Genomic DNA, 23470 nt, shown 5'->3' with positions numbered 1-23470 from the left:
GAATCTCTCTGTCTGCCTGTTAGTCTTTTTATAAACCTCATTTGCCTCTGGAAGGCAAACTGACTCACTGTCAGTCCATTTATTTAACTCACAGTATGGCATCTTCATTGCAATAAAACCCAGATATTGACAGACATAGTCTAGTGCAGACTGGACGCCTAACCAGTATGTCAACTATTCCAGTGTACTTCCATGTCCAACCATTAGTGAGTGTGTATTTATTAAAATGTATGTGTTTTTTTTAATGCAACAAAAGATGATCAGAAGGCTTTGAGAGTTTGTTTGCTGGTTTGTTCTGGTGAGAGAGCCTACGTGTATGTATATGTTGATGTGAATGTGATGTGCTGTTGAATATACAGAATGCATCTGTGTATTTACAATCTTGTGTTCATGTGCTTTTCTGATGCCATATGTTACCTCCAGTCAGTGAGAGAGGACGGCTGGTAAACAAAAAGGAGAGAGAAACAAAGACAGAGACTGTTGTTTGCTGCACTGACTTAAAGCACATAGGAGCTTATATAATGTAAAATAATATTTTATTACTAATGACTGTATTAAAGAGGTAATCAGCAGTAGGTTGTTTCTTGTTCTATTAGTCTAATTGATATCTGCTGCACACTACCTGCCATTACACTTCATTATCTACAGTGCTTTTGTTGTTGTTAGTGGTAATTAATTGTAATGTGCCAATTTGTCTGTATTATGGGCTTTAACAAAATAAGCTACTCTATTCCACCCATGCTAATAGACTATCCCCTTGCTGAAAAGTGATTCTGCTTTTTAATTTCCTGTCCATAAACAGCCATTTAGAATTTAGCTGAAAGCTTTTTAAATGCAGCTGTCTAACAAATAAGTCAACTAAAACACTATGACTTGTAAGCTGTTATTTAGTGCTGTTTAGGGTTTGCCAGTATGTCTGGAAGTTATTGGTCTTCAAAGGTAATTCAGGTTTTACACATTCATTTAGATTTTGTTGACTCAACACCATCTCTCACTTTAATCGGTTACCTGTTCATCTAGAAAAATGGAAAGCTATTATAATGGTTATGATGATCTTAAATGTTATTAAATTTAGCAGTATTAACCTAACAGCCTTAAAAAATTACAGTCTGGTCAATTAGAAAAGGAAAAACTAAGCCTAACATCCAACCAAATTATACTATAATTATACTATATGCACTGAGGTATTATTGGTAATAGAGTACTTGCAGTGTTAAAATTAGTATTTGCATAGTATTAGTTCAGCATTACTAGAAGAAATGGTTGCTGTAGTTTTAATGAATACTGTCAATGTCTAGTGAATAAATACAAACCTGAGCAGACACTGAATACAATTTAATTTAAAAAGATTTTGAATTGTCCACAGCCTTGACTAAATCATGAGTCAATACCAGTTATAAAACAGCTCTGGTATATGATAATATTGAAAAGTGAAATCATGAAATTAGGTCAGAAAATTGGAAATGTCTACTTGATTTTTTTTGGCACTTTGGTAAGTTTTAGAAAAGTAACACAATGTTTTAGAAGGGAAGAGTGACATTGAGTGTCTGATGAAGAAAGATAAAAGACTAAAAATGTCAGGACTTATTTCTTATAAAAATTATGTGCCTCAGTCTGTATGTCTCTCACCTTGTCTGTCTGTCTGGCTCTCCTCTTTTAAGTATGAGACACAACAACTGTTGGCTTTGATATAAAGTGTGATAAAACGAGACACCAACAGAATCAAAGGTGGGACTTAATAAGCAGCAACCAAAGTTAAGGTTCAGAGAAAAATAAAAAAAACTAGATATCATTAATTATGAGCTTAACTCCCAGCTTATCTGCTTCATTAGCATTGTGCAGGTATATGGTTTGATCGCATTTGATCTACAGTGAACTTGTAAAATAAGCAAACAACGCTGCAACTGTCATCAGACTTTAAACAATTGAACCACATCCACTTCAATCCAGTAACAACAGCACAAACAGAAAGAATCTCTCATATGAAAAACAAAACTGTTTGACTTTGGCAGAAAGGACGGAGCAGGTGAAGTGCAGACACTCAATGGCATGGAGACAGGGGCTATGATAGAAACAAGGTATTTATTATGAAGACTGGGCAGGCCTGGGTAAGCTTGGGCTAGTAACTGGGAACTGGGGCTGAGGATTGGGCTGGAAGCTGGGAAGAGCGGGGATCCAGGGAAGGGAAGCAGGGCTGATGAGACGAGACAAGGGACTGGAGACGAGCAGGAGACAGAGCAGATGGAACTGCAGGAGGCAGGAAACAGGGTTAGGCACAGGAAATAAGGCAACAACAAGAAAACTGGATAAATGCAGGTGAAGTGGCTTGAAGCGTAGTAACACTGACTGAAGCAGAGGCTACGATCTGGCAGGGTGGTAGTGGCAGAGCTGGGTGTTTGTAGCTTGATAACAGTGATGAGGTACAGCTGGGCTCTGCTTTGACTCCAGCACACCTGTCTCCACTCACACAATCACACACACACATACACACACACAAGGAGAGAGCCACCTGTAGAGTGGCAGCAGGTTAAGCAGACACAGGATCATGACAATAAGACCTTATTGACCTTATTTTCCTGCCTTAAAGGAAGAGTCAGTCATTCTGCAAACAAATGCACCCTTCCTTTCGTGCTCCTTCAGAATCTCTGACCCCCAATTCATGGATGCGCATTGCCAAGGCAACGACCAAAAGAGAAATATGATGGAAACCAAAGAGAAGGACGTCTCCACCTGTGTTCCTTCACAGATTTTTCAAATTGAAATGCCTACTCAGCCTTTAGCAAAAAGCAGTGTCATACTTGCTCACTGTAAGTTAGAGCATGAAAAATAACACCCACAAGTCACACCAGATTCTGCTCTGATCCGGAGGTGTTTACTGGCGGGAGGAGAGCTCAGAGTTTATTTTTGAAACTGTGAGCAGCAGCAACAGTGACTGCTCTGTCTGTGTGTGTCTGTGTGTCTGTTAGCACGTTTGGCAGAGCGGCAGCAACAGTGAGCTCTCAGTCTGTCACTGTGACTACTGTCTAGGTAGACTAGGGGGTTTCTATCTGTTTATATGTGGCAATGTCATCATGCAGAAACCTACATCTGGTCACGTGGGTGAAAGTTTTTAGAAGGGCTTGGGAAAATGATATTTTGATGCTAAAACATGTATGTACAAAAACTTTCAGATTTGAATACATATGGAACACTAATGTCAAGCTACATAATGATATAAAAAAGATTTAATATCTTTAAATCTACAGCATTTTTATTTATATGGAAGTCCCATTTACTTTGTGAAAACAGCCCCAATTTTTACTTTCAACAGAAAGTATGCAGTAACACAAAACAAAATGATCTCAAAATGCTTTAAAAGTTACAGAGAAAAAGAATGTTTGAGGGGAGCAGCCTGTCATCCCCTGGCGCCAACTCCCCTTTCATAACACTAAAAATAAAAGAACATAACGTTTACGATCCCAACCCCTCTCCCTCTTCTTCTGTAACTCTCTACCACTTGTGCTCACCATCTGCTTCCTGTACCCTCTGATGGTTTTGACCAGGTGTCTGACCCCCATAATATATCTCCTTCACACACTCTAGACTCCCCAGTATAAATACCTTCACTTCCTCCTGAGGCCTTATAAAAAAGGAACCACACATATGATACCAAGATACCAAGACAGTATGGAATAGAATAGAAGATAACAGAGTTGAATAGAAGCCCCAAAGTATGAATTTGTCTACCAAACAGAACACACACACATTCTTTCCTCTCCTATCAAGAAGTGAGATTGCTGATAGTACATTTCCCCACTTGACTATGAAGGATGTGCTCAAAGCACTACACACACACCAACAGCAATACACACACACACACGCGCTCACTTCAACAACACGCACACACAAGCTAATAAACCAGTTCTATTGAGGAGGGTCAGTGGTAATAATGGCTGGCTGCTCTTGACTCTTTCCCTCTCTCTGTCCTTTCTTTTCCCTCCTCTCTAAATTCAATTCTCTTTCCAATGTGAAGACCTCCCACCCTCCTCCCTCCTCCTCCTCCCTTTGGTCTCTCTCACCCGTCCTCTCCTCTTTTATCTCAATTCCCTTATCAGCCTGTAGAGCTTTATTTCAGCTTGTTTTATTTAGTTTCAGTGGCTCTTGTCACGGTGCAGCACTCTCAGGTTGATATATTTTCTCTTATATGCTTCCTCTTATTATTAATCAAATGAAAGAGTCTGAAAAGCAAAAATAAAAGTCCTTAAATGGTGTGACAGTTGACACATTTGTGTGTCCTTGTCCTTGCTCAAGGGTGCTAACAACCATTTCATATTTTTGTTTCCACGACCAATACCAATCAAGAGGATGTAATTTTATGGCATTTTCCTTCATGTCATTTTTCAAATACAGTGAACTTGATAACACAATAGAATCAAATTACATTTTGATGTATTAGCCAGACAGTGTCTCAATTATGTTCAGTAAAAATATTACGGTGTCATTTGCTGACACCACAAAGATACTAAGAAACATGTTTTTTTTTTCTCTAGAAACATATGATTTCTTAATATCTTTAAGAATCACCTCCAACACACATTTTTGTTAATGTATTTGCTCAGATGTATTTAATATTTTTACTCTGAGTAAAACCTGATAGTCTGCTGTAAATAAACTGTTTTGGAACGAACTGCCCGAAGACACTGAATCTCATTTTTAAAAATCTCTATTAGAGCTTATTTTTATAAACTCTCATTTCATGTCTGTAAATGTTTGGTTTGGGTGTTTGCCCTCCAGCGCTTTGTGTGTATATCTATGGGATAATGCTTGTGTGTGTGTGTACAGTATGTGATGCAAGTGTGTGCTAATATGAATTATACAACAGGTACCTTTAGCCAAGCAGTCTGGTCAAAGACTCATGATAACAATGCTGATCATTCCCTTGGAGCACAGCTAGATGAGCTTTATTGCTTGCTGATGGTGGAGATTTTGGTTGGCATCGGTTGCTAACTCCTGTGGAATGAGACCTACTGTAATTAGCGTTTGTGTATTTGCAGATGAGTATCGTATGCGAGCTGAAAGCTAAGGGGAACTTTATTTTACCTGCTTAGAGATGTTTCTTTCTTTAGTTGTTAGATACTGTACAAAAGAAAGAAAGAAGAGGTGAGCTACTGCATATTTTCTTGCAGCCCTTAAAAGATGAGCAGCACTACATTTTCGAAGATAAGTTTCTACATGAAAGCAGAGGAAAACTGTATTTTCTAGCAAGATGTGTGTCTTCTCTTCTATCTGCTCTTTCAATGTGACCTGATTCAGTAGTATCCTAAATTAAAATTGCCGTGACATCTTTTCGCTACAACTTTGAGGCATTCTAAGGCTGAGACGGTGATCCAAATGTTGAGGTTCTTTACAGCCCTGATGTGAAGAATTGTATGTGATTATAGCATCTTTCAAATTATTGTTTTTGTCTGTAAAAAAATGAGACATTCCTGGTGAAAACTAGTTCAGTCAGTTTCAACACATTCATATTTAAAGGCAGATCAGTGTCTTATTCGACGCTATGACTAGAAGTTGCCAAAGTCAGAAATTGTCAGACCTCACTAATATAGAGGCCCTTTCAAAGGAACTGTAGCAGAATATCTCCAGGATTTGTTTGTCTTGACATGTTTAAGTAATTTGTGACGCCAAATTAGAAATGTTACAGCCTGTAGAGTGTTCCCACATATCCTCTTTGTGTTAACACCCAGGCACCAGATGATATACAGAGCATCCAATATGAAACAGCATTATCACTACGCCTCTCTGTCTCTCTGCTGCCTCCTAGATGTTCCAACGGATATTACGGCCAGCCCACTGTGCCAGGAGGCTCCTGCCAGCCCTGTGATTGCCATGGCAACCTGGACCTATCCGTGCCTGGTAGCTGTAATCCAATCACAGGCCAGTGTCTGCGCTGTCGCCAAGGTTATGGTGGTGCGGCTTGCGACAGTTGCGCTGAAGGTTACTATGGAGACGCCATCACAGCAAGAAACTGCCAACGTAAGTAAACATCAAAAATAAACAAAGAAACAAATATACATGTAAATCTCTGGTTTACTCATGTGGCGTCACTGTTGAAAGCTACAGTTAATACATAAAACTAATCAAAATAACAATCAAGGAAGTAATAAACTAATACAAAAGTGTAAACATAATCAAATGTTCCAATTACTGTTAATATTAGCTGTACAGTAGATTTTAGGTCCATATATTATTTGAAAGCAATACTTTGTGATGTCTGATGAAAGAAATTATTTCTTCTACAAGTCAAATATTCAACTCATAAGCTCTCAAACACACCCTCGCTCAATTCAATACACTCGGCAATTTTGCTGCTACAGCCTTACCTGGTATGGTACGACCAGTAGCTTATGGTGGCTAATGTTAGCCAATGTTTGATAGATATTGCTGTGTAACTGACCGTTGAGCTAGTCTGCAGACTTTAATACTCTTTGCTTCTTGTACTATTGTTACAGTGCATTTTGCATTCACCAGTTTTCTCTAACTGCCAAACACGGTGGCCGCTGTTCAGCAAATGTAGCATCACTTTAAAGTTTTGACACCTTATTGTACATTCCACAAATACAAATCATATTTTTAGTAAATGAGGTATTGGTATTACCATCATAATGTTTGATAAGGGGACAATTCAGACTTTGTATCATCATCATTGTGATTTTAAAGCCCCTATTTGTAAGATTTGAGAAACTGTATTATTTTGGCTGCTTCTAGTGGTCAAAAAAATACACTGCATACCGCCACCCCTCATCCCCATATACTGACCCTGGGACATTGAGAATAAATTGGATAAAAGCAACATATTGACTGAAACAGACCGTCTTGACATTGTCTATAAACATCAGAATAAGATGTAATCAGATAAGAAAAAGATTCACACACAGGGACTTTTAGAGGGAAAACATAATCTACTAAAAAATGATTATAAACAAAAGCCGGTAGTGTAGCTTCAGTCTCTCAGCAGGGGTGTTACACTGAAGAGTAGCACTTCCTCTATGAAACTCAATTTTAGTTAATGATACCTTTAATCCTTTCACTAAAACATTGAGTAGATATTACACCATCTGGAGTGTGGTGTGTGTGTGTGTGTGTGTGATTGTGCGTTGGCAAGCAGCTGTGCTAGTCGGAGGTGTGATGTCGAAGCAGCCCACTGACTGCCAGCTGTGTTTAAGAGTGAGAATAAAAACTATACCTGTATAAAAAAAAATTTAAAAAAAGAAGGGAGGAACTGATAGGCAGAGAATAAGAGAGAAAGAGAGAGATGGCAGCAAATACAGACGTACAGATGGTGCCTGTTTGTGAAAATCTTCATTAAGACTTTTGTTGTTGACAAAAACAGAGTGGCACTGGCAGGAAAGCAGGCAGAAAGACAGATTAACAGACAGAAGCAAAGAGCGACAGACAGGCAGACCAATAACTAGAAAGATAAAACCGTCAGACAAGTACAAAGGCAGGTAGACAGGCTGACAGAGGGTATTAATGTGTATTTGATAGTTCATTGTTCTGTAGTTGTTTCCCCTCTCCACCCAGCTAAATGGCTATTGATTAATCAGCCTGATCTATTGCTCTCCTACAGTGCTGATCGGCTGCTCGTGTCTGGGAGATGGAGGGTTGTTATTGATCCTGTACGAATGACAAAAGACCAGCAGGAATTATTAAAACACAACAACTCTCTCTCTCCCCCCTTCTGTCAGTCTATCTCCCTCTCCCTGTCTATCTCCCTCTCCCTATCGCTCCTAGTCTTAATGAATTTTATTGAGTGGAGCAGGAGAGTTCAGGCCAAGTCCATTTGTGCACTATTAGACTGTAAAAATCCTTTACTTTTTCTTTTGATGTCAAAGTTCCCATCTGCGGACCTTTTTGCTGCAGCCATTTTGTCTCTCCCACTAATATTGGTTCATTTTAATCCAGTCAGGGGATGGAAAATGGTTTGATTTTGCAAGCAAACTTGACCACAAAGTAATTTGTCTGAGGAATAAATTCAAGAAAATTAACTCCCCTGACCATTTTTCACATAGGGAAAAGTCATTTGGAAGTTGTTGAGAAGATGTGTGAATTGCACTGTCACACTTTGTCCAATCACTGGAACATAGTGAATATGTAGTAATTCAATAATGTAATTATGCTTCCTGTGTGTCTGACACTTAATGAATGTTTCATAGATGCTTCATACAGTAGATCAATAAACCCTTTGGGGATCTTTCTGAAACCTCACAATTCTATTTTCTCTGTTCCTAATGGACTGTCCAGTACAGTCCTCTGTGATGAGACTCTGGCTTTTGTGGAACTGATAGGCCCAAAAAAGTAAATGTCTGAAATGCATGTATTTTGTTTTTCACTCAACCAAAGGTCAGATCAATGCAGCATTTAATGAGACTAAAGCAGTTCAAACTCGACTCTGAAATAGCACGAATATACCAGCAGAAGTTTGCACTCAAAATTTAAAGGGGACTTATTTTATTTTTTGTGATTTTCTGTTATTGTTCCAAAACTTGAGGTGTACGTATGTAAAAACGCTCCCTTTAAGTCAAAAGGTCAGGCTTCATTTGCAATGGTTTATCTACCTTGTAGATGAGTGGCGCATGCGAATAAACGGCTGTCTGTTCTGACTCTTTGTTTTCCACGTTGTTTATGTTGTCCACTCTCATAATCTGCATCTGACTCGGGCTTAAAGATGTCCGGTTGTATTTGAGAAGTTGACATTTCAAGTAAAGAATGAGGGAAAAAAGTGAAATCCGACTAATATTGTTTGTTAACGCAGCCTCTGGGAGCTGACCAATCAGAACAGAGTGGGCTCATCAGGAGGGGACCTTAAAGAGACAGGAGTTAAAACAGCCTGTTTCAGACAGAGGCTGAACTGAGGGCTTGCATAAAGAGCTAGTCTATGATAAATCAGGAGTTTTTAATTGCAAATCATGCAAAGATATTCCACTAGAGCCCCAGAATAAAAATATAGACCTGGAAGTTTCTTGTCATTGCTGACAGAAAATTAAAAAATGTTTCATTGTTATCTCACACCTAAATTCATGGAAATTCACTTCAACTTCACAGTTTTTAATATTTTTTGATATTTTTATGTAAAGCAAGATGACAACCTCCAGCATGTCCTACATAGGGGTAGATGGCACTTATACCACAACACAGTATTTTTACATGCTTTGATTTAGGGACAAAAAAAATATGAAAAAAATGAAATCCAACCTGAAGGAATAATAAAAAAACAGTCTGATTTAATTGGTTAATTACACCTAACAACAACATAACAGATTCAGACTGCTCTGCTCTGCCATATAAAGTACAAGTGCAAGTAAAAATGAAGTAAGAGGTACATAGAGTCTAATTTCATAGGACTTTCATACATGAAGTCAAGAAGTCTGTGGCTTGAAGGTCACTGGTTTGAATCCCAGCTCTTGAGTTCTGAATGAGAGAATAAAATATGAAACACTTGGCCTTCTTGTCAGCAGCTTCTTTTGAGGTGTTTGCAGTCAAACAGCCTAAAACTGAATTCCACCAGTTGGTCTGCTCATTTAAGTAGTGTTTGTGCAGGGCTGCTTTCAATTGTTCAATATACAAACACTTTTTGAAGTCTGATACTTTATACTGTATATTGCTACCAATGCAGGATACTGTGTGATGCCTTCAAGGACTCCTTGCAAACTCCTTCTAAAGAATGACAAAATGGACTGTATTTGCTATTTTTTTCCCCCTTGGATTGTGCGGCTTTATTTTAGAAACTAAATGACACAAAACTACTGTGTGCCACAGTGGCCAAACAAAAAGGAAACATATATATCTTATTATGTAAGCGTGTAATTAACATTTGAATGCATTTACTAAACAACATTAAGTGTCATTGTTATTTTCCCCTCAAGGCTCCTGAGCATCATATCTCAACAACATGTTAATGACCTCTATGTTTACTTGTTTACCTTGAGTATGGACTAAATTTGCAATTGGTGTGTACAGCACTATGCATGTATACTTAACAGATTATATAAAGCCTGGACTCCTCACTACGGCACCGTTGTAGTGCTAATAATATATAGAATAGATGCACGATAGGTATTCCTGCAGTTTGCTGATATGAGAGATTGCTGATTGCTTGGTAACAGAACATGATGTATTTCATGTTGCAAAAAAATGTTATCTCCACCATCAAGGCCAGCACTGAAAGAAAAAAAAACCACAACAAAAAGCAACATTTTATCCCTCAACAAGGCGCGCATTGTAGCGACTGACAGAACGGAGTCCAGATGGTCCCTGAAGGGTGAAGCTAGGGGGGTGAGAGACTGTGTGTGAGAATGTGTGTGTGAAGCGGAGAAGAACGTACTGTATATGTGCGTGTTTTCTCGTGTCTAATGTGCGTACATTTGCGTGTATGTGTGCGAGTAGGCGTGTGGGAGGGCATGTGCGCCTCATTGCATATGTGTGTGAAGAAGAAATCAATGTATGTTGTGTACCGTATGTGTGTTTTTGCATATTTCTGAGTATTTCTGCGTGTGTGTGGACATCTGTTGTACCCCTCTCTCTCACTTTCTCATCCCACACTCAGGTCTGTCCTTCTGTCTATTTTACATGTAACAGGAGAGAATGGCAGGAGGTAAAGCAGGCTATGAGTACACATTTGTGTCTATGTGACGCGATGTGCTGTGTGCTACTAATTTCTTGAGAAGGTGTGTGTTTTTGCGTGCATTTTTGTGTGTATGTGTGTGTGCTTCTGACAACCCATACACCAGATGGGAGCTGTGATGTTCAAGCTTTTAATTGTATATCTAAGGGGTTGATTGGCGTGTGTGGGTGTGTCTTTTTTCCTGAGTAGGATATAAGTTTTAATAAAGTTGAAGTCATACAAAGTAACACAATTAGAAAGAGACAGGGAGGGAGAGAGAGAGATGTGAAAGGTCTTACTGTATATAAATAAAAGTTTTATATTTCTTTAACTAACTCATTCAGAAAGCATAAAAACTGCACACATATGACAAAGGTCATGGACTGAATGTTATGCAACCATTTTCAGTGCCAGAGAGATGGGTTTGTAAGAGATGAGAATCCTCTTGCAGTGTATAGAAATATCACATATGTTTAGGTAAATAATCTATCCACAAGAAAAGGAAAGAACTCCTTAAGTTTCATTTTCATTTTTATACTGTTATAATGTTGAATGTATATGTTAAACATGGTCAAAGTTCCAAAGTTTGAGGTGAACATATGTAAAAGCTTCATGTCAAAAGCCCAGGCTTCAGCCTGCTCTGAATCCTTTGCTATGTTACCTCTACTTCCCCATCGAACTGACATCATATCGTTCTCGCATGCACACTAACTGCCGCCTGTTTTGTAGTCTTTGTTGGCAAGATTGTTGTTAAGGTTGTTCCGCGGGTTGTTCGTGCTGTCCACTTGAAGTTTCCGTTTCGAGTAAAGAAAGAGCGAAATCCAGCTATTACTGTTTGTTTATGCAGCCTCCAGAGCCATGGGGCAACTTCCTGAAACAGCCTGCGGACAGAGGCTGAACTGAGGGGCTGCATAAAGGGCCAGTACAAGATAAATAAGGATTTTTTGAACTGTAATTCATGCAGAGATATTCCAGTAGAGCCCCAGAATATAAATGCAGACATAGAAATGCATGTTATGTCCAAAATGTATTTACTCGTCACTGAGCAGCTCAGACCTAAATGGCTTGTTCTCAGTGTATAGTTAAGTTGGAGGTGGTAAGGAGAGGCAGTCTGTGCTGGTGATTGCAGCTGTGTCTGAATGTAGGGCTGTAATTTGTTTTTACTTTTTTTTTTTGTTTTTCCTGTGCACAAGAAAGAACTCCTGACAGTGTTCATACTCAACACCAGATTTTCATCAGAGCAAACAAGGCAAATCCAAATTTTCAAATTAATGAGAGTGTGATGTTTTTCTCTGTTGTAGCCTTGCTTGGTCATCTAAGATGGGGGTTTTTTATATACAAAATACAATCAGGCAAATTTAAGTCAGCCCACTAGACTGAAGAATCTATTTGGGGAAGAGAAGATTTTCTCTGAAGTGCAATGAAGAGGACATTAAAGTGCATATCGACAACTAATCCTGAAGAAGACCTTAAGCAGGATCTTAGCTCTTATCCGGTTTATTGTAGTGTGAAGTAAACACATTCACCAACATGTTAAAATTTTCTGTCATAAGGTATGTCCACATTTACAAACATTACCATTATGGAATGATAATATACTTCCTCTCCTCTCCTCTCTCCTGCAGCCTGCCAGTGCCATACTAATGGCTCTGTATCTGAAGTCTGCAATAAGGAGAACGGCCAGTGCCAGTGCAGAGAAAATGTGGTTGGACGACAGTGTGATGAGTGCATGGTACGTATTCTGACATAGATGCAAACACTCTTTACACATATTGCCAATATTTTTGCTGGTACCATCAGCATTCCTGTCTAGACCCTCTATTATTAATTCCCCATGGCTCTAATTCTGTCACTTTTTCTCATTGTAATTCTGCAATATTACATGTGTGCAATGGGATACCTGTGGTCTTGAATGTTTTTAACCTCAATCACATCTTTAGTGACCGTGCTCTTATTTGGGTAATGCTTTATTTTTCTTACCATTTCACATCAAAGGTGTTATTTGGTTAACCAGCACTGTGGTAGGTATCTGGTAGGTCAAAAGATGATTTATTCAAATTATACTTACTTCTCTACTATGACTGTGTTAAAGGGCAGGTTCATAGTTTTTTCAAGTCTGGCTCAAAACAATAGTCAAGTGCCCATATGAACACTGAAACAGGGTTTGCTCGCTGTAATCATTCTTCCTGTTTATACTGTAAGTGATGGGAGCCAAAATCCAGTCCTCATTTTGAGCAAAAATGTGTGTCAAAAGTTTACCTGAAGATAATATGAGACTTCAACCGTCTGAGTTAGTCAAATAAATTGGATATCTTCCACAGTTGCAGTCTTTTAAGTAAAGAAATCCCTCTTTGTGTCTTGGTGGACAGTGTTTTCCTGTTCAGCTGCAGTGAAAGGATAATAACATAAAGAGAGAATTTGGCACTAAAAGACAGCAGCTGTGAAAGGTATTGCCTTGATTTGACTAATTTGGATGGCTGAAGCCTCATATCAACTTAAAAATAAACTTTTAAATACATTTTTGCATGGAAGGAGGGCTGTGGATTTTGGTCCTAAAGAACTGTCCTTAAATATGAAGAATTGTAGGAATGTAGTGACTTCAGAATCAATCAGAAATTAATCTTCTATGTATATTTTGATATTTTACAGTAACTCAGTTTTTGTTACTTCAGCTATCAGACCATAAAAAGTGAGGCCACACATGTACTGTATAGCTTCTGCAGGACTATGAAGATGCAGTGTTACATTATTATGTCTGGAAGAAAACCATATACCCTGATACTGCAATAAAAAAAAGCCATCCATAGTCTATTGTTTTATCTTTTCTCCTGTAGTGTGAGGTTAATGGCTATGGTTATTTATACATTTGAAAGTTTTTGGTTCTTTTATTGTTGTTTCTCTCATTCACTCACTTGGTCCCCTGTCTGCCCCTCCTTCCTCCACCCATCTGCGTTGTGATTGGTCCAGCCTAACTGCTGGTGGGATGCTGAGCGTCAGGAGTGTATGCCTTGTCGCTGCAGCCCTCACGGCTCTATTTCTCAACGCTGTGATGTTGAGGGCCGCTGCATCTGTCGCCCCGGCTTCGTGGGCCGACGCTGCGACCTGCGTCGGCAAAGTTACGAGAGACGGGAGACACGGCGGCCGGTGGAGCGCTTTCCCATGGAAGCCGTGCAGCAGAGATGGGGGGGGTCGTCCCGCACAGGGGGTTGTCCCAGGGGGGCGTACAGGCCTAAGACAGGGGTAACACACACTGCATGTGAATGACGGTGGTGTGTTTTAAGTAGCATGGGTGTGTTTGTTTTCTTGGTGTGGTGATAGATGCACTGACGTGTGCGGTTCAGCTTTACAGGATTAAAACACATTTTATATATGTAACAAGTTTCACAGTTGTCACAAACATTGTGGTACATAAGGGTTTTACCAGCATGGCTGTTTCTGTGAAAGACATTTCAGTTTGAAGATGTTGCTTAGTGTGAGCAGTGATGTAAGGTGCAAAGGAAGCAGATTTTAGTAGCATGTTCCAAAAAATGTCAGCACTTTAAGTTACACAAGATTTTTGTTGTTCCTGGATTGGTGTTGTAAATGTCATGATTTTTAGGCAAATCAGGATGTACATGATTTTTATTTTTTTTTTGGAAATAACACATTTATTTAAATCCAGATGAACTGCACCTACTGCAATTCACATTTTTATTTGGCAGCTTTTCTTAAGATTTGTTCAAATTGAATTTGCTTACATACTATAGCTTAAGAGGAACTTTATGAATAGCGGGATCCAGTCTGATGAAAGAACATGCATGGCTTTGTCTTTTGTATTTCCCTTAGCAGCAACAAGGAGGAATTTTCATGCCATCAGACAGCTGTCAAAGCCCCAAAACAGTTATTGACTGTCCTCTAAACAGAAAAATCTTGCAAGGATTGAAATTCTCTGCAACTCAAAAGCGCTACCCTTTCATTTCCTCATTTGTTCCCTTCGTCCTTTCCATTCAGTCCCTTTGAAAAAAAATGTGCACCGCATGTCTTTATTACCTCCTTAATGACCCCTCTCCAAATTCGATTGTGTCTACAACCTGATTGATTGTAACCTCTCTGCTTGTCTGTAATTGTTTGTCTCCAGCCTCAGACCCACGGCATTACCACAGGTGGACAGTGCGTTCCGTGTCACTGTAACTCATTTGGTTCCAAGTCGTTTGACTGTGATGAAACGGGTCAGTGTCGGTGTCAGCCAGGTGTTACTGGACCCAAATGCGACCGCTGTTCACGAGGATTCTTCAACTTCCAGGAGGGCGGCTGCACACGTAAGCCTACACAGTGGGATAGAAAGGGGAGGGATTCTTTAAAAAGTAAGCTTACCCTGATGTCTTTCCACTGAACAAAATCAAAGCATATAGATGTGTTCTGTAGTTGTAATATGCAATAAGAGTAATGTCAGCAATCACAATATGCTGTCCTCATTAAACTGCTGGCTTGTTCTTATTTCTTTTTAATTTAAAGTTTGCACTTAATGGTCTGCAAAAAAATTCTATTTGAAAAAAGCTGTTGTATCGTGTCAAAAATGCCTGCGTGCCCACATGAATCACATCATGTGGGCCAATTTCATAATTATTGCAGAACAAAATCTTTTTTGCCCATAAGCAGGACGAAGTTAAAACACTGAATTAAGAATGTCAGCCTTTGGCTTTAGTTACCTGAATGCCGCTGTATATTTTGAAACACAGTACTTTGTCAGTGTAGGTATTTCTTTTGTTACAGTATCACACGGATATAACAATATAGTTAGCATCTGTACTGCACCTTCACAGCAAATAATCTAGTTTGAAATATCATCAGTTTCCTGCAGGAACCTCAAACTTCCTATCTTTTAAAAGTCAGACTTGCAAAAATTATGAAGAACTCATAATTTCATTGCCATTGATGATCATGTATTTTTGACATTACACTGTGTTTTATAAATAGTTAAGCAACTCTCCCCAGCGTTATGAAATATACATTGTATCAAAAGCTACAGATACATCAAACAAAATACCCATCCATGAATACATATACTGTATATACATGATGGAAGGACCAAATGAAAGACAGGAGGAAAGAAGGAAGGAAGGAAGAAAAGAGGGAGGGAGGGAAGCAATGAAGAATCGAAATCCAGCACCTACTAGACAGTGGAAAGATGAAATGTTGCCAAGAGAAACTAGCCTGCTGATTGGTATGAACATCTTTGAAGGTGGAACACACAGAATAATAATGACATGACCAATAAATTATGGAGCTAAAAGATTTCTTATGCATCTTGGCTGGTGAACAAGTCGTACAGCTGACGATTGTATTTGAAGAGTGTTGAAAGAAGAAATTTAAATGAATCAAAACAAATTTTGTCAAATTTAGAAAGAAACCTGTTAACAAACAGGTTCATCAATAAATGCTTTTTAGAAAACAAAGGACATAAGTAAACCAACTAGAGGATGTATGTGTGTCTATTTCCACTGAAACAGGCAACTGCATTTATATATAAACCTCAGATTCCTTTAGCAGTCTGTAATTGGGCATTGCTCCTTTTGTTGATTTCAGTTGATAATATTATATTACCATACCGTATATATTACTCTACCTTCTTTTAGATTTGGTATTGGTATTCATAGTACTCTGAACACTGCAGATAATTCAGTTTCATCCTCCAGAAGCAGTGATTTAAAGTTAAATCAGTCGCGTGTGTGTCTGTATTCACACCTCAAATTAAAGGTCAAGGTTTCCCCAAATTGTACAGCATGTCAGTGATGTCCAACTTGCAGCAAGCTGGTGTTGGATGTGAACCAAGTGCAGATGGAATTAGTCTTGTGAACAGAAGAGTAGAATAATTTCTGCTAAATGAGAATATGTAGTCTAAAATTAGAGTATTTACATTTAATTTAATAATTTTAAAAACATTTGATAGTGGTAAAGGGAAAAAATATTGATCTATCTGGAAGCATTTAGCTGTTATTAGCTGTTTTTTTGCAAAAGCTCTATCATTGCCTGAGGGTTACGTCACCTTTTTAAGTGCCTATTTCCAGTCATTGTGTTTTTTTTAAGAGAAATTATATATTTATAATGTTCAAATTATTAAATCATATGCTCAATAAACTCAACAACCCATGCAGCAGGTGCTGCAAACTTTATTTGTGCTGCCCAAAATGAAGATTAAGCATCCACTCACCCCAAGTATGACTATGAATAGCTTTCCCCACATATCTCATTATGCAATATATTAGTGATGCCAACTGCTATTGACAGCCAAGAAGAACAGCCAAGAAGTAAGCCAGGAAGCTCAGTCATAGAGCAGAAAGAAAAGATCGGACGGGGAATTATTTTCTTTCATCTACAGATCACTACCACAGTGCTGCGGTCAGGTTGTAAGAATAATATGCTGGCTACTGTTTAATGTTCCTGGGAATTCACTGCACACAAGTCAGAATACAAATATAATCCAGGCTCTGGGCATGTGGTTTCCAAAAATAAAATGATTGAAACTTCAACATTACCAGCAGATAAAACACAACTTTCAGTTCCCATTCAGGTCCCACTCAGGTCTCATTCAGTTCCCAGCTAAGGGAAACTTTAACAAAATAATGCTAATGACATTTTATGAGCATTAACATTTAAATTGAACTAGCATACATAGCAGGGAAAAGAGTCCTCTGGCATTGGCATCTGTGCTTGCTGGGGACTGGTGGTGATCGAGTGAGTTAATTGGTAACAAATAAATCTGTCTATACTATAAACAACTCAATTTTTATGCAGTGACTCAATAAATTACCCTTTTTAATTCCTATTAAACCAAAACTATTTCATTTGCATGTATTAGTGCATGAGGGCATATGATTCCATATGCATGTAACTTTCACCCCAATAAGCAGTTAACACTTTCTCTCTCACTTCTACTTCTGTGGAAAGTGAAAAACTTTAATAAGATAAAGGCAGTTTTTCTCTGTATGTCAAATTCACAACAGTCCAACTAGTCCTCCAGGTTTGAGTCTCCAACCAAACCGGGCAAGTTCACTTCCTTGTTCTCAATCCCAAACAAATTATTATTTTTTTTAAAATTTGTAATCTTGATATAGCCAGCATGTTTCATATTGTGAAAGAAAAACCGAATCGCTGTTGAGAACTAGAAGAAACATGTTAAAAATAGCTTTTAAGGGATATTTTTGACAGGTAAAACATTGACTTTCCTTCAGAATTTATTCACAGCAATTTAAAACGTACTTTCTCTCCTCCTCTCCTCTCTCACAGCCTGCCAGTGCAGTCATGTGGGCAATAACTGTGATGCTAACACAGGACAGTGTATCTGTCCACCGAACACCATCGGTGAGAGATGCGACCGCTGTGCTCCCAACCACTGGGGCCATGACATCATGACTGGATGCAAGGTAGACTGAAACGGTGTTGGCAGTAGTAGTTGTTGCTAAGAAATATGTGAACTACTTGTGTATTAGAGATTGCAAACACACAGGAAGGATGACAGAAAAAATAGGCATTAATGATTCATCAGCTTGCCATTTTAACAAATGTATTGTTCTGAATGAAAATGGAAAACAGTGGCTTACTGGACCTTTGTGAGTAATTTTACTCTCCAACATTCAGAAATAATTTGAACACCATCAGTGATGATGGATAAAACCTGACTTTTCTCATTTCTGATATAATACTAGGAGTGAAATATTTAATCAACATAGACTTTATTTGTGTGTGCTCAATGTATTTCTCTAGAATAATAAACCTGACAAGTTTATCATAAAAATGAAAATAAAACATGAGGTATTCCAATTTAGTCACAATTTACACACACATTAAGTCTTTATCTAATTCTGTCTTTTTAAAAATAATTTCTTCAGCTGATTATCACTTTATTTTATTTTTTCTCTACCTTCTTTACTGTTACTTCTTGATGTCTAATTGTTTCCTTTTAGCTCCATTTTTACCTCTTATGTCTTTCTTATTTTCCTCCCTCCACTCTTTCCTCCTCTACACTCTGTTCTCTTCTCATCGCAGTGCTTGTTTACACGGCCTTTTCTCTGTAGACCCTCCTCTTTATCGCCTTTCTTTCTTTGACTCTATCATTCCCATTTCCTCTCCTTTTTTTTTTTTAAAACACGACTTTTTTCAAAGTGTTTGGAAAGTAATTGTTCTTCGCTGAAGCTATCTCACCAAAGGGCCCAGAGGCAGCTATAACAGTAAACTATTAAAAGTACACTACTAGCACACTATTAGCAGTTAGAGGCTTGGATGTGAAAGTACTGTAAATGTAACAACATACTGATCCAGAAGAGGACATCAGGACAACTAAGAGGGATGCAACAGATCTAAGTGGTAACAAACACATCAAAAAAGAGCCAAAGACAACAGAACAAAGTAAAACACATCAAAGCAGGGAGGTACAACATAGAACAGAACAGTATTTAAAGTACAACAAAGGAAATAGACTTGAACAGAATAAAATGGGCACAGTAAATTCTTCAGTATGAAATGTTTAATTTAATGATTAACACTTGGGGAGAAGCCATATCAGGACCGAGTATATACAAACATAAGCACATAATATGTCACTGAATCAACATTTCTTACAACGAAAAACTGGGTCAAGTTCAAAATTACCTGCAAGTGCTAATAAACTTTCCAGAATTTATATAAATCTACATCAGCAGCACTGAAGATGTTGTGATTCTACCACAATTTCTCTAATACAGATGATAATACAGATTCAGATTGACATTTACAGCTTCTCAGCTTTTGATTTTGATTGTATTTCTGCAACTTTGCCGCAGCAAACATGACAAACATCTATTTTGTTGTTGTTAGTACGTTTGATTGAGACATTTGTCAAATCTAATATAATCTAATGTTTGTTCAGTAATTGTCCTTGATAATAATGTTGCGCTACAACAACCATTGGTGTTAACAGGGAGAGTTTTTAAGGGGATTTCACTCACAACAGCATACATACATGCATACATGTGCTGTAACTCACACGCTCTGTTCATTGACACGGCTCTTCTAAAAACAGTATTTTGACCTTTTGAACATCAGACATGCAACCGTCTACCTCGACGGAGTCAAACGTAACTCTTCACTGATTTTACGATTTTGTTTGTGCTGCTTAAAGACTCTCTTGGTTGACTGTTGACTGCACTAAGGGACCAAGATAAATGCTTGCATTGTACATGATGTAAAAAGTGTTTGTGTCAGTTGTTCTAACATCTGCTTGAAGTTCATTCTGTCTTTGTGTTTGTGTGTTTGTGTGTTTGTGTGTGTAGGAGTGTGGCTGCAGTGTGATCGGCTCGGTGACCCAGCAGTGCAATGTCAACACAGGCTGCTGCGTCTGTCACGACTCCTTCAGAGGAGAGAAATGCAATGAATGTCAGCTGGGATACAGAGACTTTCCTCAGGTAAATAATCCATATGAGTACTACAAATATTACTGTTACTATGAAGTGTACTTTTATTTTATCTGGTACTGGAGAGACTATGATGGGATTCGAACGTTGGGGACTGAGAGTCTGTGTGCGACAAGAGAGACAGATTCCCACAGATGTGATAATGGTATTACTCAGGCTTTTAATGCTAAAATCCATTCTAAAAGCATTTGTTTCCTGCTTGATTGAAAGAAGCCTAACGGTGTCATCACACCACTGATCTTTATACCATCTTTACACCAAAGCCAAACTTTTCAGCATAGCTTCAGCATGTATTTTTTTCAACAGAGGTACCCCACTTGAAATGAAAAGATGAACAACAACATACAGTGTCAGGTGTGATTTAAAACAACAGCGAAGGAATTCAGCGTAGTGAGAATCTTTTAATCTTGATACCACTTAGCAGCAGTTTTTCAAACAGACCTGAAAATGAAATTTGAGTCGTCTTCCAGGTTAAGATGTTTTCTAATCTAAAATGTATTACACAAGTAGAGTAGCTCCTTTAAGGAACATCTCAGTGCATAGCAAGTGTGCAGTCGAGAGAGAAGGGGGGTGTGTGTGACAGTGGGGCTGCGGCAACCAGAGCAGATAGTATGAAGAACCTTTCTGGTGGAAACCCTGCAACCACCATATTTGTCAAAACTCTATTGAATTTTGCGTGGCTGCTAAACTGGCAGTTTCATTAAAGTCTTTTTGAATTGAAGGGAGCAGAGACAATTTACTTTGCCTTCAAAATGAGCATACATTTATAATCAAATTTAATTTTTTATATTTGCCTTATTGTCTAGCTGTATTCACGGTAGAGTGATATGAAAAGTTCTTGATGAATTGCACTGTGATGAAATAAAACGAACCAAATGATCCTGTTGACTGTTGAGTCAGTGTTGAAAGTTCATGGTCATTTCTGCTCACTTTTGGAACTTCAGACAAATGAGAGGAAAACTGGACAACTCTGTGTTTGGTGTTCAAATGAACTTCAGTGATGTTTCAACTTGACATGGGAGTGAGAAGATAATGGCAACATTTTCATTTTGCGAGTGAATTTTTAATGGTTTGGTGAAGCATAAAGCTAGGACACACTCTGGTAGCTCCTCTCTGTGCCTGTAATGTTGTTGATAACAGAAGCTTGGCGTTTTCTGCTTCCACATTTCCCACAGTGCACCCAGTGTGAGTGTAACGTCTCAGGATCGGACAGCCAGACCTGCGACCTGGAGAGAGGAGTGTGTGCTTGCGCAGATCGAACGGGGAAGTGTAGCTGCAAGGTATAGCATACACTCACACAAAAATACACACACATACACAAACTCACTCGTCTACTTGTAATGGCCTTCCCCAATGATGTTAAAGATTTGGCTTCTCTGTGTGACGGCCTCTATATGCCTACATACTCACACACACACACACTGTAAATCCCTGTTAAATTTATGAAAAACAGAATAGATTTTTTTAAGTAGTATCATTGCCAGATGTTTGGAGGTGTATATACTGTGTATATTGGATATTTTTTTCCTATTCTAATTCTGTCAGTGCTGCAAACACAAACTCATTACAAGAAAATGTAAAGTTGCTGTTTTAACTGTAAGCCGCTGTAGCAGTTTGATACTGCACTGCAAAGCATCCATGCATCTTTATATGATTTATCCTTATATGGTCCTGCTGAACGCAATTGAAAAAAATGACACAAGGAGGTGAGATACTTGACTTTGAGATACTTGACTTTGACTTGATTTGTAGACCGAATAGACCCAGTATGATTTTTCTTAATCCTACTTGAGGAATCTGCAGCACTTGAATCTATATTATGCTTAAGATTGTTTTTGTATGCTGGTAAAATTGTCTCCACTGGAGGAACATACTTGGTTAATACTAACTGTAATACAGTACTATTCTGCATGATTTATTCAAATGGATATTCATGCATTTCAGCAACTAAAGTGGTAACTTGTAGGCATCTGCCAGATACAAGTCTGTAAACTATATAAACATTTATATATAAAAATATTTTTGTTGAAAAGTAATACAGTGCCTTCACATTCAATGTAAAAACTGCTTAGAGAAAGGGGAATGGGGCTCCAAAATCTAAATGCCAGAATATACTCCACACAACCCTGTGAGTGTGTTTATTTTCTGTGTGTGTGTGTGTGTGTGTATGTTGCAATCAGAGCATTGAAATGGTCCATATGAGAAAACCTGAATTTGATATTCTGATCCTATCTGTCACCATCTATCTCTCTCTGTCTCTCTCTCTCTCTCTCTCTCTCTCTCTCTCTCTCTCTCTCACACACACACACACACACATGCACACACACACACAGACACACACACCTAATGTATACACACATATAAGGCATACAGTACATTTTACACCTCTCATCCTCACTTGTGACAAGCTGATCCCATTAATACACACACACACACACATACAAACAACACATGCACATATTCAATACATGACACACCCAGACTAGAGACACCTTTCATCTTTGCTGTCACTTGCTGATCACATTATGCCACATAGACAGCGACAAATGCTAAAACAAAATTTTGCATTCACACACACAGTAACACACACACACACCTGGTTCATTGCCTGTAATGAGGTTTCAGATCACTGGGTGTCATCTTCACTCTAAACGGGTAGGCGGTGGACTGCCTGTCAGTCGAACAGTCGTTCGATCTGTCACCTGTCTCTCTATTCATCTGTTATTTCTGCTGTCTGAGACTTGTTAAGGTAGTTACCCGTCTGTCTGTTTGTACTTCTCTATCTAAGGAAGTGTGACATGTCTGCATTTCCTTATGGCATCAGTAACATCAGGAAACTCTAAAATTAAAGATGCCACATTCAACATGCAAAAAAAAATCATATAAAGTACTGTGCAAAAGTTTTAGGCTCTAAAATTAAAGTAAAGATGCTTACAAAAATATTGCTATAAATTGTTTTTATTTATCAATTAACTCCTTACAAAGTGCAGTAAAGAGGAAAAACCTAAATCAATTGAATATTTGGTGTGACCACATTTTTCCTTTAAAATAGAGCCGATCTCCCCGCTACACTTGCACACAGTTTTTCAAGGTACTTGGCAGGTTGGTGATTCCTGCATCTTGGAGAAGTTGCCACAGTTCTTTGGATTTAGGCGTCTCAGTTGCTTCTGACTGTTGAGTACAGGGCTCTGTGGGGGCCATACCATCTGTTGCAGGACTCCCTGTTCTTCTTGTTGCTGAAGCTAGTTCTTTATGACTCTGGCTGTATGTTTGGGACTAATCAGACGCCTCCATGATGGTATTGCATTATGGATAAAAATCTAAAGTGCCTAAAACTTTTGCACATTACTGTATATTGTAATAACTGGTGCTGAAATGATTAGTCCATTAATCTCGTAGTCAA

General features: G+C 38.5%; 1 protein-coding gene and 1 long non-coding RNA gene across 9 annotated transcripts in view; one reads left to right on the top strand and one right to left on the bottom strand.

Moving 5' to 3' along the window:
• lama2 (laminin, alpha 2) overlaps positions 1-23470 on the top strand; it is a 206846-nt gene that overhangs the window by 104341 nt on the left and 79035 nt on the right. For 5 of the 8 annotated variants that reach the window (XM_044376462.1, XM_044376459.1, XM_044376460.1 and 2 more), the window contains exons 21-27: positions 5801-6012; positions 12265-12371; positions 13607-13879; positions 14757-14937; positions 17906-18042; positions 19927-20058; positions 21243-21347. In XM_044376462.1, coding sequence (XP_044232397.1) covers positions 5801-6012; positions 12265-12371; positions 13607-13879; positions 14757-14937; positions 17906-18042; positions 19927-20058; positions 21243-21347 — 1147 coding nt within the window. The remainder of the gene's footprint in view (positions 1-5800; positions 6013-12264; positions 12372-13606; positions 13880-14756; positions 14938-17905; positions 18043-19926; positions 20059-21242; positions 21348-23470) is intronic. The other 3 variants (XM_044376465.1, XM_044376464.1, XM_044376463.1) reach the window with 1 other exon arrangement.
• Positions 2064-2415, bottom strand: LOC122999523. Its single transcript, XR_006407766.1, has 2 exons — positions 2348-2415; positions 2064-2247 (listed from the first exon to the last, which is right to left on the bottom strand). It is a non-coding gene; the product is annotated as an uncharacterized LOC122999523 (long non-coding RNA).

Source organism: Thunnus albacares, chromosome 16 (genome assembly GCF_914725855.1).
Source record: "Thunnus albacares chromosome 16, fThuAlb1.1, whole genome shotgun sequence".
Taxonomy (NCBI): domain Eukaryota; kingdom Metazoa; phylum Chordata; class Actinopteri; order Scombriformes; family Scombridae; genus Thunnus; species Thunnus albacares.
This window is presented reverse-complemented; position numbering and strand designations above follow the sequence as displayed.